At 41.1% G+C, this 22147-nt stretch overlaps 1 protein-coding gene and 1 long non-coding RNA gene across 4 annotated transcripts in view; one reads left to right on the forward strand and one right to left on the reverse strand.

Moving 5' to 3' along the window:
• The window catches only part of LOC128097759 (uncharacterized), a 42586-nt gene that overhangs the window by 5487 nt on the left and 14952 nt on the right, over positions 1 to 22147 (forward strand). For 2 of the 3 annotated variants that reach the window (XR_008213977.1, XR_008213978.1), the window contains exon 3: positions 13817 to 13858. This is a non-coding gene — a long non-coding RNA (uncharacterized LOC128097759). Of the gene's footprint in view, positions 1 to 13816; positions 13859 to 16432; positions 16508 to 22147 lie in introns of all 3 variants that reach the window. The other variant, XR_008213979.1, reaches the window with a different exon arrangement.
• Positions 14893 to 22147, reverse strand: part of Frmd3 (FERM domain containing 3) — a 199547-nt gene continuing 192292 nt past the window's right edge. The window contains exon 15 of the mRNA XM_052718463.1: positions 14893 to 15110. Within this exon, the coding sequence (XP_052574423.1) occupies positions 15097 to 15110 (14 nt within the window). The 3' untranslated portion in view covers positions 14893 to 15096. The remainder of the gene's footprint in view (positions 15111 to 22147) is intronic.

Here is a 22147-nt window from a genome sequence, read left to right on the forward strand (position 1 = left end):
GTCTTTCAGTCAGGTTCTCAAGAATGCCAAACTGGCCTAGAATTCACTATGTCACTAAGAGCAATATTGGGTACAGGAGCATGAGTAGGAGACACTACTCCATTTAACCTTCCATGATCCATAGGCATTTTCTTTGAACTCTCCAGTCTCCTCTATCACATGATGGTGTTGCCATGAGGCCATCACACATGCCTCAAATCCTGATGTTCTCAGTGGATGTGGCTTGTATTCGTTGGTACAAGGGCTTTAGTCTAGATTTCGAGGCCAGCCTTTGGTGTTGGCTTCCTTGTTCTGAACAGCTCCAGGACAATATTGTCACCCTTTCCTTTCCATCAGCCATACCTCGCTGTTGAAAGGCTCCAGCTTGGGTGAACAGTCTCTACTCCCAGTATACTTTACACCACATACTCTTCTGGGACAATTGCCTGTCCTGTCCTGTCCACTGTTAGCCTAGGCTTGAAAGCCTTCCTGGAGTTTACTAGCACAGTATTTTGCTTTCTATTGATTTTCTTCTCTGGGAACTCCAGCTTTACACAAATCTTACAGACTTCTTGGTTAGTTTTTCCATTCTTTGATCCCATCTTGATTGATTTTGTGTTTTATAAACCAAATATATTTGCTGACCTCTGTCATTTAAATTTGCCAGAGCTGCTTCTGAGTAATGATTATGTCCTACCATGGGGCTCAGCAAAGCTACTAAAACCCTATACCATTAATGAGGTCCCTGTTGAATCAATCACTTCTTTTAACTGTCCTGCAAACATAGCTCCATCAGGCCCAAAGAAATGGGCATCAAACACTGCCTGATTCTCTCCTTCCTTTATGGTCTTCTAGTCTGTGATACTCATGCAGATATCAATTATTGATAACCAAGTGTCTCTAATGGATCCTACAAGACAGTCCATCAGGGATCTGATTTTACTCACATTTCTTCAGGTTATGTAACCATCTCACAGATGGACAAATAGTTATATTACCCAGTTTCTGTACTTCCACAGCAGAGATTGACCACATTTCCCCCCATATCCCACAGTCTCATGAACCAGCCTGGGACAGAATGCTTTATTGTTGTTTGAGGATATTTCTAAATTCAAGCAGTTGAGAAACAGAACACTCACTATCATGGCCTGTTACATTGGGCCATTATTTAGATTTCCATCTGCTGGCTGGGTTACTGGCATTTTCCTTTTTCTGTATTAAAGATTAGACCTTGTGGGCATCTTCTATCACCTTTGTCTTCCTCTCTTCATCCTCATTACCTGATTCTTCTGATGGGTCCAATTTCTCTGATGTCAGGTAGGCTTTTTTGGGGGGTGGGGAGCAAATATCTGAGTTGTGTTCTGTAGCTAGAGTTTTCTTGCCTGGCCCACAGTCAGGACAAATCTCTCTCACCTGCCAGTCCCACAGCTGCTCAGACCCAACCAAGTAAACACAGAGACTTATATTGCTTACAAAGTGTATGGCCGTGGCAGGCTTCTTGCTAACTGTTCTTACAGCTTAAATTAATCCATTTCTATTAATCTATACCTTGCCACGTGGCTCGTGGCTTACCGGCGTCTTCACATGCTGTTTCTCATCATGGCGGCTGGCAGTGTCTCTCTGACTCAGCCTTCCACTTCCCAGCTTTATTCTCCTCCTTGTCCCGCCTATACTTCCTGCCTGGCCATTGACCAATCAGTGATTTATATATTGGCCAATCAGCAACACACTTGACATACAGACCATCCCACAGCAGTGTTCTCTGTTTAAAAAAAAAAAAAGATTAATTGTATGTGTATTAGTGTTTTGCCTGCATGTATGTATGTGCACCATATGTATGTGTGTGCTGCCCTTCGAGGACAAAAGAGGGTGTTAGACCCCTGGAATTGTATATTTCCAGAGACACAAACATGTATTTCTTATGTCTGTCATAGGTAGACCTTAATGTACAAGATCACAGTCATATATATACGAACCTGCATATGAATGTGTGCTCAGAAATTTCACACTGACTGATGGCTTACAGAAACATCACATATTTGAACAAATGTTTTCAGGAAGACATATATCAGTGCTCACCAGTGTCATGCATTTAAGCATGTATGCCCATGTTGACATGTAACAGTGCTTAGCCATGTCCCATGTGTGAACAAACATGTCCACATAGACATGTGGCATTCAGAAACTTCATACTGATACTTGATGCCTCTCAAGAATGTCACATGTGTGAACTCACATGTCCATACCAACATGTGAACATGTATGCTAATGCTGACAAATGTGACAGTAACAGTGCTCAGAAACATCCCATGTGCAAACACGTGTCCCGATGCCTGTATATGATGGAACTCAGAAAGGTTCCACTTGTGAACATACAAACACATGTGCTGTGGGATGTCTTTCTGTATGCTGTGAATAAGTGTTGCTTTCATTGGTTGATAAACAAAGTTGTTTGGCCAATCGTGAGGCAGAATAAGGTTAGGCAGTGCATTCCAACTGATGATGGAGATAAAGAAGGGTGGAGTCATGGGGAGACGCTGTGAGCCACCACCAGGAGAAGCAAGATGTGAGAGAACAGATAATGCCACGAAGCCACGTGGCAAAACATAGCATAATAGGAATGGGCTGAGTTAAGTTGTAAGAGCTGACTAGCAAGAAGCCTGACCCATAGACCATACTGTTTCTAATTAATATAAGCCTCTGTGTGTTTACTTGGGACCAAGCAGCTGTGGGACTGGGCGGAACATAGGAAACTTCCAGCTACAGACATATGACTGTTCTCAGAAATAGCATGTGTGTGAACACATGTACACATGCTAACATGTGACAGCGCTCTGAAATGGTAAATATATGAACACACGTGTCCACGACAGCACTCAAAAATGTCTAGAGTATGAACGCATGTGTTCACACCAACATGTGACCATGCTCATAAACTTCAGACCTACACGTGACAATACCCAAAAATGTCACTTGTGTAAACGCACATGCCCACAGTAATGTGTGCCGGCACTCAGAACCATCCTGAATATGAATATGTGTGACCATGCCAACACGTGATGGAACTCAACAATGTCCCACATGTGTTCCCAAGTTGATGTGGCAGTTACCATACCTTGTGGCCATGTGGTGGTCTGGAAGCACCTGTGGGCACACAGGCTGGGCATGCCTGTTTGTGCCATCAGGCCCACCATTTGTGTGACATGGACACACCTGTTTGCATACCTGCTGTGTCCCAGTCCTTCCATGTGGGGTCTGGGCATGTCTGTTCGTATGTCTTCAATGTCCAAGTGCCACCATATTGCAGCCTAAGCACATTTGTTTACTCACCTGCCATGTTCCAGTAATTGGAGGGCGGGGCATAACTTTGCAAACCTACTGTGTCCCAGCCCTTTCATGTGGTGACATGCTTGCTATTTCCTAGTGCTGCCATATGGTGGCCTGGGCAGACCAGTTCTCTTACTTCCAATATCATAGGGCCACCATGTGCTGGCCTGGGGCTTGCCTGATTGCACATATGCCATGTCCCAGCCCTACCAGGTGGTATGGTGGGTACACCGGTTTACCTGTGTGCTGTGTTTCACCACCATTTAGCAGCACAGGAAAGACGCTTCACAACTGTGCTATGTCCCAGTGTCACCCGTTGGTAGAAAGGGCTTGACTATTGATACACCAGCCATGTCCCAGCACTGCCACAAGGAGGTGCAATAATGCCTGTTCACACACCTGCTATGTCCCAGTGCCATGACTTTGATGGCATGAGCATAACTGTTAGCATACCTGCCATGTACCAGTGCCTCCACATGGCATGGGCTCACCTGTTTTCATGTAAACCACGTTCCAGCATGTTATGTGGCAATGCAGAAAAGTCTCTTTGTAACCGTGTCAGGCCCAGTGACTCCAAGTGGTAGCTCAGGCTGGCCTGTTTTTATGACTGCTGGGTCCTAGCACCACTGCATGACATTTGTGGGTAGGCAAGGTTGCACATCTGCCATGTCTCAGGTCCACCACTTGGTGGTCTAGGCATGCCTGCTTTTATGAATGCTCTGTCCCAGAGCCACAGCATGGTGGTACACACCTGCTCACACACAAACCGTTTCCTAGAACTGCCACAGAGCAGTGCAGATGTGCGTGTTTGCACCATGCTGTTTCCCTGTACAGACATGTATCAGGCAAGTATAGCTGTTTGAATGCCTATTGTGTCCCAGATTCACCACATGGTGACCTGGGTACATCTGTTTGCATGCCTGTGGTGTCCCAGAACCACCACCTGGTATCCTGGCATGCCACTTTATCTACCTGCCATGTTCCAGCGCTACCACATGGAGCTGCAAGCATACCTGTTCACATACTCAGAAGTGTACCAGCACTTCTGTCTTAATCATTGTTGTATTGCTGTGAAGAGACATCACGACAAAGGCAAATCTTATAAAAGAAAAGCTTTAATTGGGGGCTTGCTTAAAGCTTCAGAGGGTTGGTTCATGATCATCTGTGGGGGTTCCCCTTTGTCTTTGAGGTCAGTTGGCCATCAGTCCACGAGGACAAAGGGTCAGAAGTGACGACAGAGATCCTTTTATGGCCCGTGAACATGATGGAGACAGCCCTCTGTGAGACAGATGTCAGTGAATCAGCTCAATTTTATTTCCCAGTATAAGAAATATATAGGACTGGGGAGCCTGGGGACAATCCCTAATTTTCATTAAGTGGCACGGTCCTATCATAAGGCTTCATATGTGGCAGTAGGGTCCCATAACAGAGCTCCTAGCGCAAGTCTTAGATAACATCTGTGCAGCAGGGGAGGCTTCTAGCAGTGATCTGTGCCAAGGGTCACACTAGAGATAAATCAGGCATCTGGCTTAGAGACAGCTTTCAGATAAGGTCTGTCCTCCGGGCCCAGGGACATTCTCCAGACAAAGGCAGGTAGAGGCAGGAAATTTTGCTGGGGGGAGGGAGTCCTGTGTGGTTGAGCTTTGGAAAAAAGTTGCCAGGCCATGATATACTGCAACCTCTGGCCAGCCAGCAAGGCCTCCCAACAATCATCATGGCAGGAAGCATGCTGGCAGACAAACAGGAATGTTGCTGGAGAAGTAGCTGAGTGCTACATCCTGAAACACAGGCAGAGAGAGACATTGGACCTAGCATGGACTTTAGAAATGTCAAAGTCCACCCCTAGTGACAAATTTCCTTCAGCGAGGTCGCACCTCCTAATTCTTCTAATCCTCAACAGTTCTACTCCCTGGCAACTAAGCATTTAAATATATGAACCTAAGGGGCTGTTTCCATTCAAATCACCACAGCTGCCTTGTGGCACCCTGGGTTCACCTCTTTGTGTTCTCTCCATGTTCAAATGCTGCCACTTGGAAGCCTAGGGTATGCCTCTTCGCACCCCCCTATGTTCCAATGCTTTAACTTAGCAGCAGCAGCACACCAGTTCACATTTACCAGTGTCATCACGTGGAGGCACAAGTAGGCCTGTTTGCAACTGTGCCATGTTCAAGAACCACCAGGTGGCAGCACGGACGCAACTGTTTGTACACTTGCCATTTCCCAATGCTACTGCATGACAGAACCGGGCATGCCTGTTTGCACACCTGATGTGTCCCAGGGCTTTCCACCTGGTGGACTGTGCACGTTTGTTTACACGTGTTCTGTGTTCGAAAGCCACAACATGGCTGTGCTGGCTCACCTGTTCTCATACAATCTATGTTCCCACACTGCCACGTAGTGGTGTGTGCATGTCTATTTGCATGTCTGCCTTGTCCTAACACTGCAATGTGGTGGTCTAAACATGTCTGTTTGCACACTCGCCATGTCCCAGCACTGTGTCTTGGTAGTGCTGACACAGGTATTCACATGCCTGCTGTGTCTTAGGACTACCACAAGCCATCGCAGGAACATCTGTTTGGATGTCTGCCATGTGCCAGCACTACCATATGGCAGCATGTGTTTACCTGTTTCCACATAAGCCATGTCTCAGCACCACCACATCACCATATGGAAAAGCTTCCTCATAATCATGGCATGACCCAGTGCCACTAAGTGGTGGCATGGGCTCGATGTTTCTCATAGCTGCGGAGTCCCAGCACTGCCATATGGCATGTCTGGGCATGCCTGTCTGCACATCTGCTATGTCTCAGGGTCATCAGGTGGTGGCCTGGGCACACCTCCTTGAACTCATGTTCTGTCTCAGAGCCACGACTGGCATGTAGGTATGCCTATTTGCACCTGTGCTGTTTCCCAGCCCAGACACTTGGCAGCCCAGGCATGCCTATTTGGATACCTACCTGTGCAGCAGCACTAGGATGTTGCACTGCCGTGTGGTAGCCTGGGTCCACCTGCGTACAACTGTGCTGTGCCCCAGTGCCACCAAAGCAAGGCCTGAGAATGCTAGTGTACTTTCCTGCCATGTCCAGGGTCACTATGTAAGAGCATGGACCAGGTTGTTCGCATGCTTTCCTACTCTGGTGCCATCACAGGGTAACTTAGGTACACCTGAATGCACACCTGATGTGTCCTAGCACCATGATCAGGCAGTGGAAGAACATATGTTTGCATACCTGCCGTGTCCCAGGGCCATCATGTGACACCCTGCGCTCACTTATTTGCACATATACTGTGTCTTATAGTGCTGTTGTGTAGCAGCATGGACATGCCCCTTTGTGCACCTGCCATGTCCCAGCACTGTCATGTGGCTGACAAGGAGTATATGTTCACAACTGTGGATGTCTCAGTGCTACCACATGGGCACACAGGCAGCCTCTTCATAGGTTTGCTGCGTCCCAGTGCCACCACATGGTGCCAGTTGGCACACCTTTTTGCACCCATGTCATTTCCCAGCAGACCATGCCCCAGCATTGTTATGTGGTAGTCTGGACACACCTGTTTGCACAGCCGACCTGTCCCAGTACTGGTGACCTGGTACTCCTGTTCACACAGAAGCTGTGTCACAGCACTGCAATATGGTGGTGTAGGCGTGACTCTTCACATGCCTGCCATTTTCCAGTGCCATCATGTAGCATTTTGTTCATGGCTGATTGCATGTATGCTGTGTTTTGGAACCACGACACGGCAGTGTGGGCACATTCTTTTGCATGCCTGCATAGTTCCAATGTTGCTAGAGTTCCAATGGTGGCATGGGCACGTCTATTTGCACACCTGCTGTGTCCCAGGCTGTCACATGACAGCCTTGACTCACCTTTTCGTATCTGTGTTGTCTCCCAGCACCACTTGTGGTGGCATGAACCTGCCTGGTCACTCACAAGTTGTATCCCAGCATCATCATTTGATGCCAGAGGCTTGTCTGTTCACATGCCTGCCATGTTTCAGCAATGCCACATGGTGGTCTGGGCATGACTGTTTGCAACTGTACCAAGTCACTGTGTGCAAGTGTGTCATGTACCAGCACCACCACTTGGTGCTGCAGGAAATCCTATCAGCATGCCTGCTGTGTCCGACCGTTGTCATGTGGTGACCTGGCTATGACTCTTCACATGCTTGCCAAGTGCCAGTGCTGCCATTGGTGGAAAGGGTAAGCCCGTTTATACAATTCCCATGTCCCAGTACCACAGCATGGCTATCTGGGCATGCTTGTTCACACACTTGTCATGTCCCAGAACAAACACATGACAGCGAGGGCATGCCTGTTAGCAGCCGTGCCATGTCTCAATGTGGCCTGTGCATGCTTGTTTACATGCCTGCCATGTCTTATAGTAGCCACAAGGCAGCCTGGACAAGCCTGTTTGCATGCTTGCTTTATGCTAGTACCAAGGGATGGTGACTGGGCTTGCCTGTCCGAATGCATTCTTTGTTCCAGTACCAACATGTGGCAGCCTGTGAATGCCTGTTTGCATGCTTGTTGTGTCCCAACATCACCCTGGGACAGCACAGGCTCACCTTTTTATATGTGAGTTGTGTCCCAGCTCTGCTGAGAGGCAGTGTGGGCAAGCCTGTTTGCAACTGTGCCATGTCCTAGTGCTACCAAGCTGAGGGACCCACTTGTCATGCTTGAAATGCTTGCCATGTCCCAGTGTAGTCACAGGTGAAAACAAGCTCACCTGTTTGCACAACTGCTGTGTCCCAGCACCACCAAGTGGCAGCCTGGGAACACCTCTTCACAGGCCTACTAAATCCCAGTTTTGCCATGAGACAGTCTCAAGATGTCTGCTTGTATACCTGTTGTGTCCTCACACTACCATGTGGTGGCCTTGGCACACCCAGCTGCACACATTCTGTGTCCCAGTGCTGCCACACGGCACCATGGACATGTCTATTTGTATGTCTGAAGTGTTCCTGTGCCCTACATAGTGGCTTGAGCATGCATGCTCGCACACCTGCCATTTGCTGGAGCCATCACCTAGCACCGACGATATTCTTGTTCAAACCCCTGCCATGTTCCAGAGAGGACACATTGTGGTGCTCATATGGCTGTTTGTATGACTGCCATTTCACAGCACCACCACTTGGTGGCCAGGACACATCTCTTTTATCAGGTTCAGTGTAACTGGATTTATGTTGAAATCTTCGATCTGTTTGGACTTGAGTTTATGCAGGGTGATATGTATGGATCTATTTGCATTCTACTACATGCCGACTTCCAGTCATGTCAGCACCATTTGTTGAAGATCCTTTTTTTTTTTTTTTCCGTTGTATACTTTTGGCTTCTTTGTCAAAAGTCAGATGTCCATAGGAGTGTGGATTTATGTCTGGGTCTTAGATTTGATTCCATTGATTCATCTGTTTGTTTTTATGCCAATACCACACTGTTTTCTTTTATGACTATAGTTCTGTAGTAGAGCTTGAAATTAGGAATAGTGATACCAGGATTGTTTTAGCTATCGTGGGTTTTTGGTTTTTTTTTTTTCCATATGAAGTTGAATATTGTTCTTTTAAGGTCTGTGAAGAATTGTGTTGGAATTTTTATGGGGATTGCATTGAATCTGTAGATTGCTTTTGGTAAGATGGCCATTTTGACTATGTTAATCCTACCAATACACAAGCATGGGAGATCTTTTCCATATTCTGATATCTTCTCCAGTTTCTCTCTTCAAAGACTTTAAGTTCTTGTTATACAGGTCTTTCACTTGTTTGGTTAGAGTTATCCCAAGATACTTTATATTATTTGTGGCTACTTGAAGGGTGATGTGTCCCTGATTTCTTTCTCAACTGGTTTATCATTTGTATATAGAAGGGCTACTGATTTTTTTAATTAATCTTGTATTCATCCACTTCACCAAAGGTGTTCATCAGCTGTAAGAGTTCCCTGGTAGAATTTTGAGGGTCACTTATGTATACTATCATATTATCTGTGAATAATGATACTTGGACTTCTCTCTTTCCAATTTGTATCCCTTTGATCTTCTTTTGTTGTCTTATTGCTGTAGCTAGAACTTGTAGTACTCTATTGAATAGATATGGGGAGAGAGGATAGCCTTGTCTTGTTCCTGATTTTAGTAGAATTGCTTTGAGTTTCTCTCCACTTAATTTGATGCTTGCAATAGGCTTGCTCTATATTGCTTTTATTACATTTAAGTATGCTCCTTGTACCCCTGATCTCTCCAAGACTTTTATCATGAAGGGGTGTTGAATTATTTCAAAGACTTTTTTAGCATCAAATGAGGTGCTCACATGTGTTTTTTTTCTTTCAGTTTGTTTATATAGTGGAGTGGATTACATTAATAGATTTTCATATGTTGAACCATCCCTGCATTTCTGGAATGAAGCCCACTTGATCATGGTGGATGATCTTTTTGGTGTGTTCTTGGATTCAGTTTGTGAGTATTTTATTAAGTATTTTTGCATCAATGTTGATGACGGAAGTTGGTCTGTAATTCTCTTTCTTTGTTGAGTCTTTGTGTGGCTTGGGTACTATGGTGACTGAAGACTCATAAAAAGAATTTGGCAATGTTCCTTCTATTTCTATTGTGTGGAACAATTTTGAAGAGTACTGGTATTAGCTCTTCTTTGAATGTCTGGTAGAGTTCTGCACTGAAACTTTCTGTCCCTGGACTTTTGTTGGTTGGGAGACTTTCACTGACTTCTTCTATTTCCTTAGCGGTTATTGGTCTATTTAAATTGTTTATCTCATCTTGATTTAATTTTGGTATGTGGTTCCTACCAAGAAATCTGTCCATTTCATTTAGATTTTCTAATTTTGTGGAGTACAGGTTTTTGAAATATGATCTAATGATTCTCTGGATTTCCTCAGTGTTATGTCCCCCTTTCCATTTCTGATTTTTTTCAATTGGATATTGTCTCTCTGCCTTTTAGTTAGTTTGGGTAAGGGTTTGTCTATCTTGTTGATTTTCTCAAAGAAACAACTCTTTGTTTCATTGATTCTTTGTACTGCTCTTTTTGTTTCTATTTTATTGATTTCAGCCCACCATTTGATTATTTTCTAGCATCTACTTCTTTTGGGGATGTTTAGTTTTTATTGTAGAGCTTTCAGGTGTGTTGTCAAGTTGATAGTGTGAGATTTCTCCAAATTGTTTATGTAGGCACTTAGTGCTATTAACTTTCCTCTTAGCACTGCTTTCATAGTGTCCTATAAGTTTGGGTATGTTGTCCATTCATTTTCATTGAATTCTAGGAAGTCTTTAATTTTTTCTTTATTTCTTCATTGACCCATTAGTAATTCAGTTGAGAATTGTTCATTTTCCATGCTTTTGTAGACTTTCTGTAGTTTCTTTTGTTGTTTAATTCCAACTTTAACCAATGGTGATCTGTTAAGATACAGGGATTATTCCAGTCATTTTGTATCTGTTGAGATTTGTTTTGTGACTGAGTATGTGGTCACAACCTTTAGAGAAGGTTCCATGAGGTACTGAGAAGAAGGTATATTCTTTTGTGTTTGGGTGAAATGTTCTGTAGATGTCTGTTAGGTCCATTTGAGTCATAACGTCTGTTAGCTCCCTTATTTCTCTGTTTAATTTCTGTCTGGAAGACCTATCCATTGGTGAGAGTGGGGTGTTGTAGCTTCCCACCATAAATGTGTGTGGTTCAATGTGTGATTTAAACTTTAATAATGTTTATTTTACAAATGTGGGTACCCTTATATTTGGGGCATAGATGTTCATAATTGAGATTTCATCTTGATTGGATTTTTCCTTTGATGAATATGAATGTGTTGTGTCTGCATATGTGTTTGAGTGTGCACATGTCTATTTTAGTATGGGAGTCTGATAGTATGTAAAAATGTACAAGAGTTTGTCAGTGTTTCAATTCATGCATGTGTGAGTATTTGAGTGTATGACTATGTGCATGAATATTTGTGTGGGTTAGTTTTAGTGTTTGATTATAAGCAAGTGTTTGTTTCTTTGACTGAGAGTGTGAGTGCATGCATGTATGAATGTATGTTGTGTGACTGTGCATGTAGGATTTTGTAAGGGTGTTCAAGAGTTTGTGAATTTGTGAGAATTTGAGATTAGGTGAGCATGTTTGAAAGGCATGTATGTGAACATGTGTGTGTGTTAGTGTCAGTATGAGTGAAAAAAAGAGCAAGTGAGTATGCAAGATTATGCCAAGAGGGTGAGTATGTATGAATGTATTGTGAGTGTGTATGTAAGTGTATGAGTGTAGAAAGGTACACTGAGTCAGAAAAGTGCAAGGGTGCGTGTTTATGTCAGTGTGCAAATGTTTATAAATGTGTGGATATGTGAGCGTGTAAGAGTATGTTAGAGTGTGAAAGAATGTGAGAACATATGACTGTGAGTGGTTTTAACTGAGTGTGGATGTATGAAAATGTGTGTGATCATATTTGATTGCATGCAAGGTGTGAAAGTCTGTGATCGTAAAAGTGTGTATAATTGACCACCAATATTTGTGATTGTATTTGCATGACCGTGTGGGTTTTCAACTATGTGTAAGCATATGACCCTGTGTGTCAGTGTGAGAAATGCTATGTGACGCAATGCTATGCAAGTGTTGGAAAGTGAGTGTATGAATGTAAATATGTGATTCTGTGTGAAAGAGTATGTGCAAGACTTTCCAATATGCATGCATGCATAAGAGTTTGTGTGTGTGAAGATTGTGCATGTGTGTTTGACTGAAAGAATGTATAAACATGCACAGGAGTGAGTATGGGAGACATTGGGTATAAGAGTTTGTGTCTGGATATTTTTGAGTGTTTGAGTGTATCTATGAGTGAGGGGTAGGGCTCCCATTAGGAATAGGGATAGGGTAGTGCTGGGTAGGATTTATAGTTAGGTGTATGTTTAGAAAAAGCTTTATGTTTAACTTTAGAGTTATGGTTAGGATTAGGAATACAGATGTTGTTATGGTTAGATAAAAGATTAGGGTAATTCTGAGAGTCATTGTAGCACTAGGGTTAGGGTAAGAGTAAAGGTCAGACTTAGGTCTAGCCTTCTTTTAAGGTTAAGGCTAGGCTTAGTAATATTGTTAGGCCTGGGTGAGGGTTAGGTTAAATGTTAAGATTTTGAAAAGTGTTCAGGTTAGAGTTAGGGATAGTTATGGTGAGGATTGTGATTTGTGTGTGTGTGTGTGTGTGTGTGTGTGTGTGTGTGTGTGTGTGTGTGTGTGTGTGTGAGAGAGAGAGAGAGAGAGAGAGAGAGAGAGAGAGAGAGAGAAACAGACAGACAGAGTGACAGAGAGAGACAAAGAGAAAGAGGGAGGAGGAGGGAGGGAGAAAGGAAGGGAGGGGAAGAGAGAGACTGATTGATTGATTGATTGTGGGTCAAGTATGTGATTCTTTGTTACTATGCATGTCTTTGGTGTGTGTGTATATGTGTGGTCAGGTTTAGGGTTAGTTTTAAGAATCAGGTTAGAGAAAGTGTCCAAAAGGGTTAGAGTTTAGATTACTGCTACAATTCAGTTTATGGTTAGGTTTAGGGTTAAGGTTAAATTTAAGAATATGTTTAGAGTTAGGATCAGGGTTGGGGCTAGGATTAAGGTTAGGGTTAATGCTATGAAATAGTTTTAATGTTTAGAGTTAGGAATAGGATTACGGTTAGTTTAGGGTTAGAGTCTAGTGTTAAGGTTTGGATTCAGTTTAGGATTAGTTTTAGGATTAGAGATAGGGCTGTGATATTTTAATGGTCAGGGATAGATTTAGGGTTAGTGTTCTTATAAGCATTAACATTAGGGTTAGATGTTGGGTTGTAGTCAGGATTAGATTTGGGATTAAGGTTAGGATTAGGGCTAAAATATTGTTATGGTTAGGATAGATTTTTGGATTGTGGTTATTATTTAGCATTAGCATGAGGTTTGGACACTGGGATATTGTAGAGTTATAAGTAGGCTCATTTTAAGATTAGGATTAAAGTTTTGGATAGAGAAAATGTGAGATTTAGGGTTATCATTAGGATTAGCAGTTCGTGTTAGGCTTAATATTTTAATATGGCTAGAGATTGGGTTAGTATTATGTTCATGTTATAGTTAGGGTTAATACTAGGTCTAACTATAATGCTTGAGGTAAGTACAAGTTCGTGTAACAGATAGGGGTAGGGTTAATATTAATTTTTGCTAGTATTATGGTTAGAATTAGCTATGCTGTTAAGGTTATGATTAGCTGTCGGGATAGGAATAAGGTTAGTTTTAGGAATAGGAATGGGCTGATGGTTAGGTTTAGGATTAGAATTAGCTTTAAGACTAGACTAGTATTAGAGTTATATCTAGGGTTGGCATTAGGGATATATTCAAGTTCATGTATAAGGTTATACTTACTGTTACTAACATGGTTATGGTTAGGGAAGTGCTTGTTAATATTCATCTGTAAAATTTAATTTAAAATTTTCTTCTTTGCAATTTATAATTTTGGGTCAAATATATGATACAAGCATTGTAGTGAATTTCTATTTGAGTCCTCTTTTTTTTTTCTTTTTAGTGCTGAAAGTATATTCTGTACTTAGGTCTTCACCCATGTTAGGTAAGTCCTCTATCACTGAACTAACTATACCGAGATCCTGTGATTGTTGATGAGTGCGAGTGCTGTGATTGCAAAGCAGTAATTCTACTTTGTTTCAGCAGTAATTCTACTTTGTTTCAGTTTGTCACTGATACAAAGTAACATCCTAGAAGAGCAGCTGAAAGAGAGTATCTAGTGAGTACTGAGTTCCCAGAATAGTATTAGATGATTTCTTTTGCTATGGCATGCTTTTTCAAAACATCCTGTTTCACTGTCAAAAGATGTGTTTTTTTTTATATGGATGAAGTATATGGTAACCACTTAACCAGGAAGCACTATAATTACATGGCCACCATTGTAAGCTATAGCCTGAATTGCTGCTTGCAGAACTGTAACCTCAAACAATGTTATAAAATTTAGGTTGACTGAACAGAGGTTAGATTTGATTCACATCGGCAAAATTACAGTAGACCTAAACAAGAACATTGAACTTTTAACTACTTTTGAACAATGTAGCTGTCACACTTTATGTAAACTAACATTGCTTTCATAACATGTTCTCCATCCTGAAGTATTCTCCTCAGAAATTCAATGATCAGAATAATAATTCTGTGATTTAGTAGAATCAGAGTGATGGATACTAGCTGGAGAAGTTGCCAGAATTTGCAAGGTGTGTTTTAATATGTAGTACCCACAGAAAATATCTCTTTATCCTATTAAGAGTATTCTTCTGTAACCATGAAAATGACCTTGGTGCTCTTTCTGAAGAGATATGTGCAGTAACTAAGGATGTAGAATAGGGATATATGGTTCCAACCAATCCTCTATTAGCTATTAATTGATTCTTGGTTCCTTCTCTCATTAGTGAAGGCTGTGAGGACCCATATTGGTGACAAATATCCTCTAATGCCTGAGGCTTAGCAAGAACAACCTTCTGTATACTTTCTTTTGTTTTTGTGACATTGGAACACAACAAAAGTATCACCGACCTAGGTATTACCCACCACCATGCCACCATTCCAATTCCCAGTAGATAAAAGACACAATGGCCAACAGATGATTCAAATCAGCTTTACTAAGTGATGGATCAATGCAGCTGAAGTCTGAGGCTAAGTGGTGTTTCTTTCTTCCTCTCTGAAGTGATGACAGCTGAGCCCTTTTGGCTGGCTCACAAATTTATCCACCCAGTCAGAGAGAGGTTGGAATGTGGAGAACCGATATTGGATGGGTCCACCATGTGCAGGTCCTGCTGAGTCTGTTTATGGCATAGAGACTGGAAGTCCAAAAGCAGGTCCAAGACAGACAGGAAAAGAGAGAGAAGTAGGAGGATAAGTAAGTAGGGACCTTCAGGACATTATCTCCCTCAAGTAGAGAAAGTCAGCCCAAAGATGCTCAAGTCCCATGAACCACAACCATGTCTGAAGTCACCCCATAAGCAAAAGCATCTCACTAGTACTTGCTCTTTAGGGAATGTTGTGAGAGTGTCTTCTTCTATTTGACTCAGCAGAAAACATAGGATAAAAAGGAAAAGTAGATGTGAACTTGGGTCAGAAACTCAGAGTACTGCACCATAAATAAGTGGCAAAGTGCTATATTCTTGAAGCCCTTAGGCTCAACAAACACTTATTCAGCCTGCCTCCAAGAAAATATACCCCATCTATCCAATTTCCCCATATCTAACCCTATCTTTGAAACACTAGACAGAGCATACACATTTTATTACAAATGTCCCACTGTAATAAGAAATTTCAGATTTATTAATGTTTGATTCAAGGCTTAGAGCTGATTATCAAAACTATTTCCTCTCCATTTAGGAACAGAAGAAAAATATTTCCCTTTCCTCATCTGGCGACATTATTGAGTGATGCTCAGTGTAATTTAAAAAAGAAAAGGCATGCATTGTTTCTAAGCCCTTGGCTATGTATGAATCTCTAAATATCAATGGGTGTTAATACCTTAATACCTTCACGGACACTGAAAAGAGCACCCATAAGAGCTGCCAGAACCAGGACTGTAAGTTCCTAAGTCATGCAGACTTTGAGTATTAAGCTCTGAACTCTTTTCTGTCCTGAACTCTGGACTCTGTCCTTCTCAGGACAGCTGAGTAAGAAAAAACATATTCAGGAAACAACCACAACAAGGGGCTGATCCTGCTTCACATATACAGTATTACTTCTTCAGCTGTGTGAAGAGTGGTGTTGAACTCATGCCAAAATTCATCTGAAGATTTGTTACAGGAATGGGACAGCAAAAGTACAATAATAAAATTCTTTCAAGTCTATGACAGATGGAGGAATTGCATGGCAAGCATATAAGAGTTAAGTCTGATGCACCTCTATGGAACATGGACTCCTTCTTTTAAATAGTGGTGATAGTTCCTAATTTCTAACACTTTGAAATCATCTTTCCTATTTTTTCAGCTTATTTTCTATGTCTCGTTTTTTATTAATTACTTTTTCATACAATATATGTTGATCGTATCTTTTTCTCTTCCTCCAACTTTTCCCAAATCTTGCTCATCTCCCTACCCACCAGCTATGTTCATTCATTCACTCATTCATTCATTATCTCTCTCTCTCTCTCTGTCTCTCAAAGGAAACAAAAACAAAAGTCACAACAAACAAGCAAACAAGACAAAGGAAAATCAAAAACCAAAATAAAACAAAAACTGTGAGTCCATTTTTTGTTGAATATCTACTCCTGGGGCCTTTTTTGGAGTATGGTTCATTTACTTAGTAACACTCCACTGTAGAAAACTGATTTTCCCTTTCCCAGCAGGTGTCTGTTAGGGGTGGAACTCTGTGTATACTTCTCAGTACTAAGATCTTGTTTGGTTTGAATCTATGCAGGTCTTGTGCATGCCTCCAAGTCTCTGAGTTTATGGGTGTATTGATCTTGTTGTGTTTTGAAGATGCTATTTTCTTGGATCACATACCTCCTCTGGTTCGTGTAGTCTAGGTAACCCCTCTTCTGAACATATCTCTGAGCCTTGAAGGGAGGGCCTTGACAATGACATCCCATTTAACTAAGTCTATGCTTCAATTACTCTCTGCACACTGTCCAGTTGTGGGTCTGTGGGTCTCTGAGTTATTTACCATCTATTACAAGAAGCAACTTCTCTGATGAAGGCTGAACAATGCATTGATCTAAGGGTATAGAACTATTCCATTGGGAGTCATTTCATTGCTATGTTCGTTTAGCAGAATAATAGTAGTAGGTTTTCTCTTAGGGTCTGCGACCTATCTAATTTCAGGATGTTGGTCACATAGCAGTGTTGAGTGAGCATGGGTTTCATTTCATGAAGCAGGCCTTAAATCCAAGAAGAAAGTGGCTGGTTTATTCCATAACATTTGGGCCACTATCCTACTAATATACTTTACAGGCAGATCGCTGTTGTAGGTTATGGGTTTGTAGCTGGGCACTATTGGTGATTAACTTTCTCTTCTAGTTGTGCACAGAGTACCTTCTTGCACTTTGAATGCTAGTCAGTAGAGGTGAAGCTTCTAGTTGGATACCAGCTCAATTTCTTTGTGTTCAATGACATAAGTAAGTGGATGTGGAAGGTAATAATTAGCTCTGGTAATAGCTTGTGGTGCTTTGTGGGGGTGTTTATGGGATCCTTTTGTCTAATGACTCTAAAAGATATAACCAATTCCCAGCACTGGGGGGTTTTACTTGGTGGCATAACATGTTTAGTTAGGGGTATTCTCTTGCTAATTATATGGTGATCCCATTTAAATTCATTTCATATATGCATATGTTTTAGGAAGCTTCTACAGTAGCAGGTTTCTGTATGGCTGCTCAAAAGGTCTCTAGTATTAGTTGTTAGCCCTTCCCATATTCTCTCTTTATCCTGCCATTTCATTCTCCTCCCCATTTAATGTTCCTTTTCTGGATTCCTCTTTATCTCTTTATAACACTATATGCTATTTTCCTTCCTTGGGACATCTTCTTCTCCCCAGCTGGTCTCTTACTAGCTACCTAACCTCTGTGGATATTTATATAAACATAAATATCTAAAGCTTGAAAGCTAAAAGAGAATAAAGTTAAAAAGAGAATACATGCATAATTTGTCTTTTTGGGTCTGGGTTACCTCATTAAGGATAGTATTTTCTATCTTCATCTATTTACCTGAAAATTTCATAATTTTGTTTTGCTTAACAGCTGAATAATTTTATGTTGTTTTAATGTACTGCATTTAAATTATCCACTCATCAGTTGATGGATATACAGGTTGTTTCAATTTTCTGGTTATTAGGAATAGACTGGCAATAAGTATGGATGAGTATGTATCTCTGTAGTATGAGGTAGAGTAGTTTGGGTACATGCTCAAGAGCAGTATAGCTGGATCTTGTGGGAGATCAATTTTTAGCTTTTTTGAAGAACCTTCACACTGAGGTCCATAGTAGCTGTACCAGTCTGAACTCTTACCAAAAATGAATGTGTTCTCCTTTCCCCACACTCTTATCAGCATGTGCTGTCAAATGTTTTATTGATGTTGTCCATTCTGAGTAGGGTCAGATGAAATCTCAAAGTAATTAAGTTGTATTTTTTTTCTGCTGGCTAAGACTGTTGAACATTTAGTCAAGTGCTTCTCAGCCATTTGTCTTTCATCTTTTGAGAACTCTCTGTTTAACTTTATACTTCATTTTTTACTAGGATATTTGTCTGCCTTCCTTCGTTCCTTCGTTCCTTCGTTCCTTCGTTCCTTCCTTCCTTTCCTTCTTTCTTTCTGGGACACAGTTTATCTGTGTAGTTCTGACTGTCCTGGAACTCACTCTGTAGACCAGGCTGGCCTCGAACTCGCAGAGATCTATCTGCCACTGCCTCCCGAGTGCTGGAATTAAAGGCATGTGCCACTGCTGCCTGGCTATATTTATTTATTTTTTTAAATATTCAGGTTTTTAAAAAAATATATTCTAGACACTAATCCTCTATCAGATGCATAATTGGTAAAGATATTTTTCCCCACTCAGTATGCTGGCATTTTTTGAACACACGATGGTATCCTTTGCTGCACAGAAGTTTGTGGATGTTGTTGGTTTTAGTTTCATGTGGTCCCATTTATTAACTGTTAGTCTTAGTGCTTATATTGTCATTGTTCTGCTCAGAAAATCCTTTCTTGTGTCAATGAATTCAAGCCTATCCTTTACTTTATCTATCAGATTCAGTGTATCTGGTCTTACATTGAGGTCCTTCATCCACCAGGAGTTGAGTTTTGTGTAAGAAGGTAGACATGAGTCTATTTTCATTCTTCGACATGCAGCCATCTACTTTGACCAGCGACTTGTGTTGGAAATGCTCTCTTTTTTCCAGTGTATATTTTTGGCTTCCTTGTCAAAAAAACAGGTGTCCATAGGTGTTTGGAATTATGTTTGTGTCTTTGATTAGGCTCCATTGTTCAATGTGTCTGTTTTGATGCCAATACTCTGCAATACAACTTGAAATTGTGATGGTGATAGCTCTAGGAGTTCTTTTATTTTTCTGGATATTTTTCGCTACCCTTGGCTTTTGTGTGTGTGTGTGTGTGTGTGTGTGTGTGTGTGTGTGTGTGTGTGTGTGTGTGTGTGTGTGTGTATGTGTGTGTGTGTGCGCGCGTGCGATTCAATATGAAGTGGAAGATTGATCTTTTCATTTCTGTGAAGAATTGTGTTGGGATTTTTTTTTACTGTTTTATTTTTAGATATTGTTTCCCTGATGTCTTTCTCAGTATGTTTGTCCTTTGTACATAGAAAGTCTACTTTTATGTGTTAATTTTGCATCCTACCACTTTTCTGAAAGTGTTAATCAGATGTAGGGGTTGACTGGTGAAGTCTTTAGGGCCTTTTAGGTTTAAAACCATGTATTTGGCAAAAAAGATACTTTGCCTCCTTCCATTCCTATTTGTATCCTCTTGATCTCCTTCAGCTGTGTTAGTGCTCTAGCCCAGACTTCAGGTACCATATTCAATAGGTGTGGAGACAGTGGACTTGTCTTCTTCCTGTGTTTAGTGGTAATGCTTTGAATTTCTCTCCATGTAAGATGATGTTAGCTGTAGGATTGCTGTAAATTACCTTTATTATGCTGTGATATGTCCCTTGTATGTCGAGTCTCCCAAGACTTCTATCACGAGGGGATATTGGATTGTATCAAAGGGCTTTTCTGTATCTAAAGAGATTTTTCAGTCTGTTTATATGATGGGTTACATTACTGATTTACATGTGTTGATTTATATGCATGCATCTTTGATGAAGCTAACTTGATCATGGTTGTATAATTTTTTATGTGTTCTGTAATTTAGTTTGCAAGTGTTTTATAGAGCATTTTTGCATCTGTATTGTGGTTGTTTGAATAAAAATATTCCCCATAGACTCATATATTTGAATGCTTGATCCTTAATTGATGGAACTTTTTGGGGAATTGCAAAGAGACACCACAACCATGGCAACTCTTACAAAAGAAAGCATTTACTTAGGAGCTTGTTTATAGTTTCAGGTTTATTCATTATCATCATGGTGGGAAGCATGATGGCATGCAGTCAGACATGGTGCTGGAGGAGTGGCTGAGAGTTCTGCATTCTGATCTATAGGCAGAGAGAAAGAGAGAGAGAGAGAGAGAGAGAGAGAGAGAGAGAGAGAGAGAGAGAGAGAGAGAGAGAGAGAGAGAGAGAGAGAGAGAGAGAGAAACAAGAACCGGGCCTAGCATAGGTTTTGGAAACCTCAAAGCCCATCACCAATGACATAATTCTTCAAACAAGGCCACACCTTCTAATCCTTTTAATCTTTTCTTATAGTTACACTCCCTAATTACCAAACATTCAAATATATGAGCCATTTTTTATTCAAAATACCATAGGAAGTCTTACGAGATATTGCCTTGTTTGAGGAGGTGTTTGGGGATGGCCTTTGAGGCTTCAAATATTCATGTCAGGTACAGTCTTTCTCTCTGTGTTTGTCTGTCTGTCTGTCTCCAACTTGTAGATAAAATATAAGCTCCCAGCTACTGCTCTAATACCATGCCTGTGTGTCTACTGACATATTCCCCACCATGGTAATGCTCACGGACTCACCCTCTGAAATAGTCATTAAGCCACCAAATTGATGCTTTCTTTTATAAGTTGCCTTGCTCATAGTGTATCTTCATAGCAATAGAAACATAACTAAGATATATCTTCATAGGAAATATTGTTCTATAATTTTCTTTTTTTGTTGAAACTTTGTGTCTTTGGTATCAATGATTAGAGTGGCTTCATAAAAAGAATTAGGAAAAGTTCCTTCAGTTCCTATTTTTTGGAATTATTTGAGGACCACTGCCATGTTTTTTTTTCTTCTCTTTTCTTAGGGGCCCACCACCCAGCTTCCAAATAAATCACACACAGAGGCTTATACTTAATTATGAATGACCCACCTTAGCTTGGCTTAGTTTCTCACCAGTTTTTCTTTAATTAACCCATCTATCTTTTGCCTCTGAGCTTTTCCTATTCTAACCTCTGTAAATCTTACTCTTACTCCATGGCTTGCTGTATAGCTGAGTGACTGGAGTCCTCCTCTTACTCTGGCTCCAAGATCCTCGCTCCTTCCTCCCAGTTTTCTCCTTCTATATATACTCTCTGCTTGCCAGCCCCTCCTATCCTTTCTCCTGCCTTGTTATTGGCCAGTTCTTTATTAAACCATGGGGTTGTTTCACACAGGAACAGTAACACAGCTTCCCAGAGTTAAATAAATACAACATAAACAAAAGTAACACATCTTAAAATAATATTTTACTACACTACCATTAGGTCTTTGAATGTATAGTATAGATTCTACACTGAATACATGACTGAACTTCTTCGGTTGGGAGATTTTTAATTACTGCTTCTATTTCCCTAGGGTTTTTCTGCTTATTTAAGTCACTTATTCCACCTTGACTTGACTTTTGTAGGTGATATAATTCAAGAAATTTAAAATATCATTGACCTTCTGAATTCCATTGGTGTCTGTTGTAATGTCTTACTTTTCACTTCTAGTTTTATTTATTTATTTATTTATTTATTTATTTATTTATTTATTTATTTATTTATTGGTTTTTTGAGACAGGGTTTCTCTGTGTAGCTTTGCGCCTTTCCTGGAACTCACTTGGTAGCCCAGACTGGCCTCGAACTCAGAGAGATCCACCTGGCTCTGCCTCCTGAGTGCTGGGATTAAAGGCGTGCACCACCACCGCCCGGCCACTTCTAGTTTTATTAATTTGGGTCTTTTCTCTCCATCTTTTGGTTAATTGGGCTAAGGGTTTGTTAATGTTGCTGATTTTTTTCAGTGAACCAACTATTTATTTCAATTTTTATATCAT

This window comes from Peromyscus californicus, unplaced genomic scaffold (assembly GCF_007827085.1).
Source record: "Peromyscus californicus insignis strain IS unplaced genomic scaffold, ASM782708v3 Scaffold_5__1_contigs__length_169319896, whole genome shotgun sequence".
Classification (NCBI taxonomy): domain Eukaryota; kingdom Metazoa; phylum Chordata; class Mammalia; order Rodentia; family Cricetidae; genus Peromyscus; species Peromyscus californicus.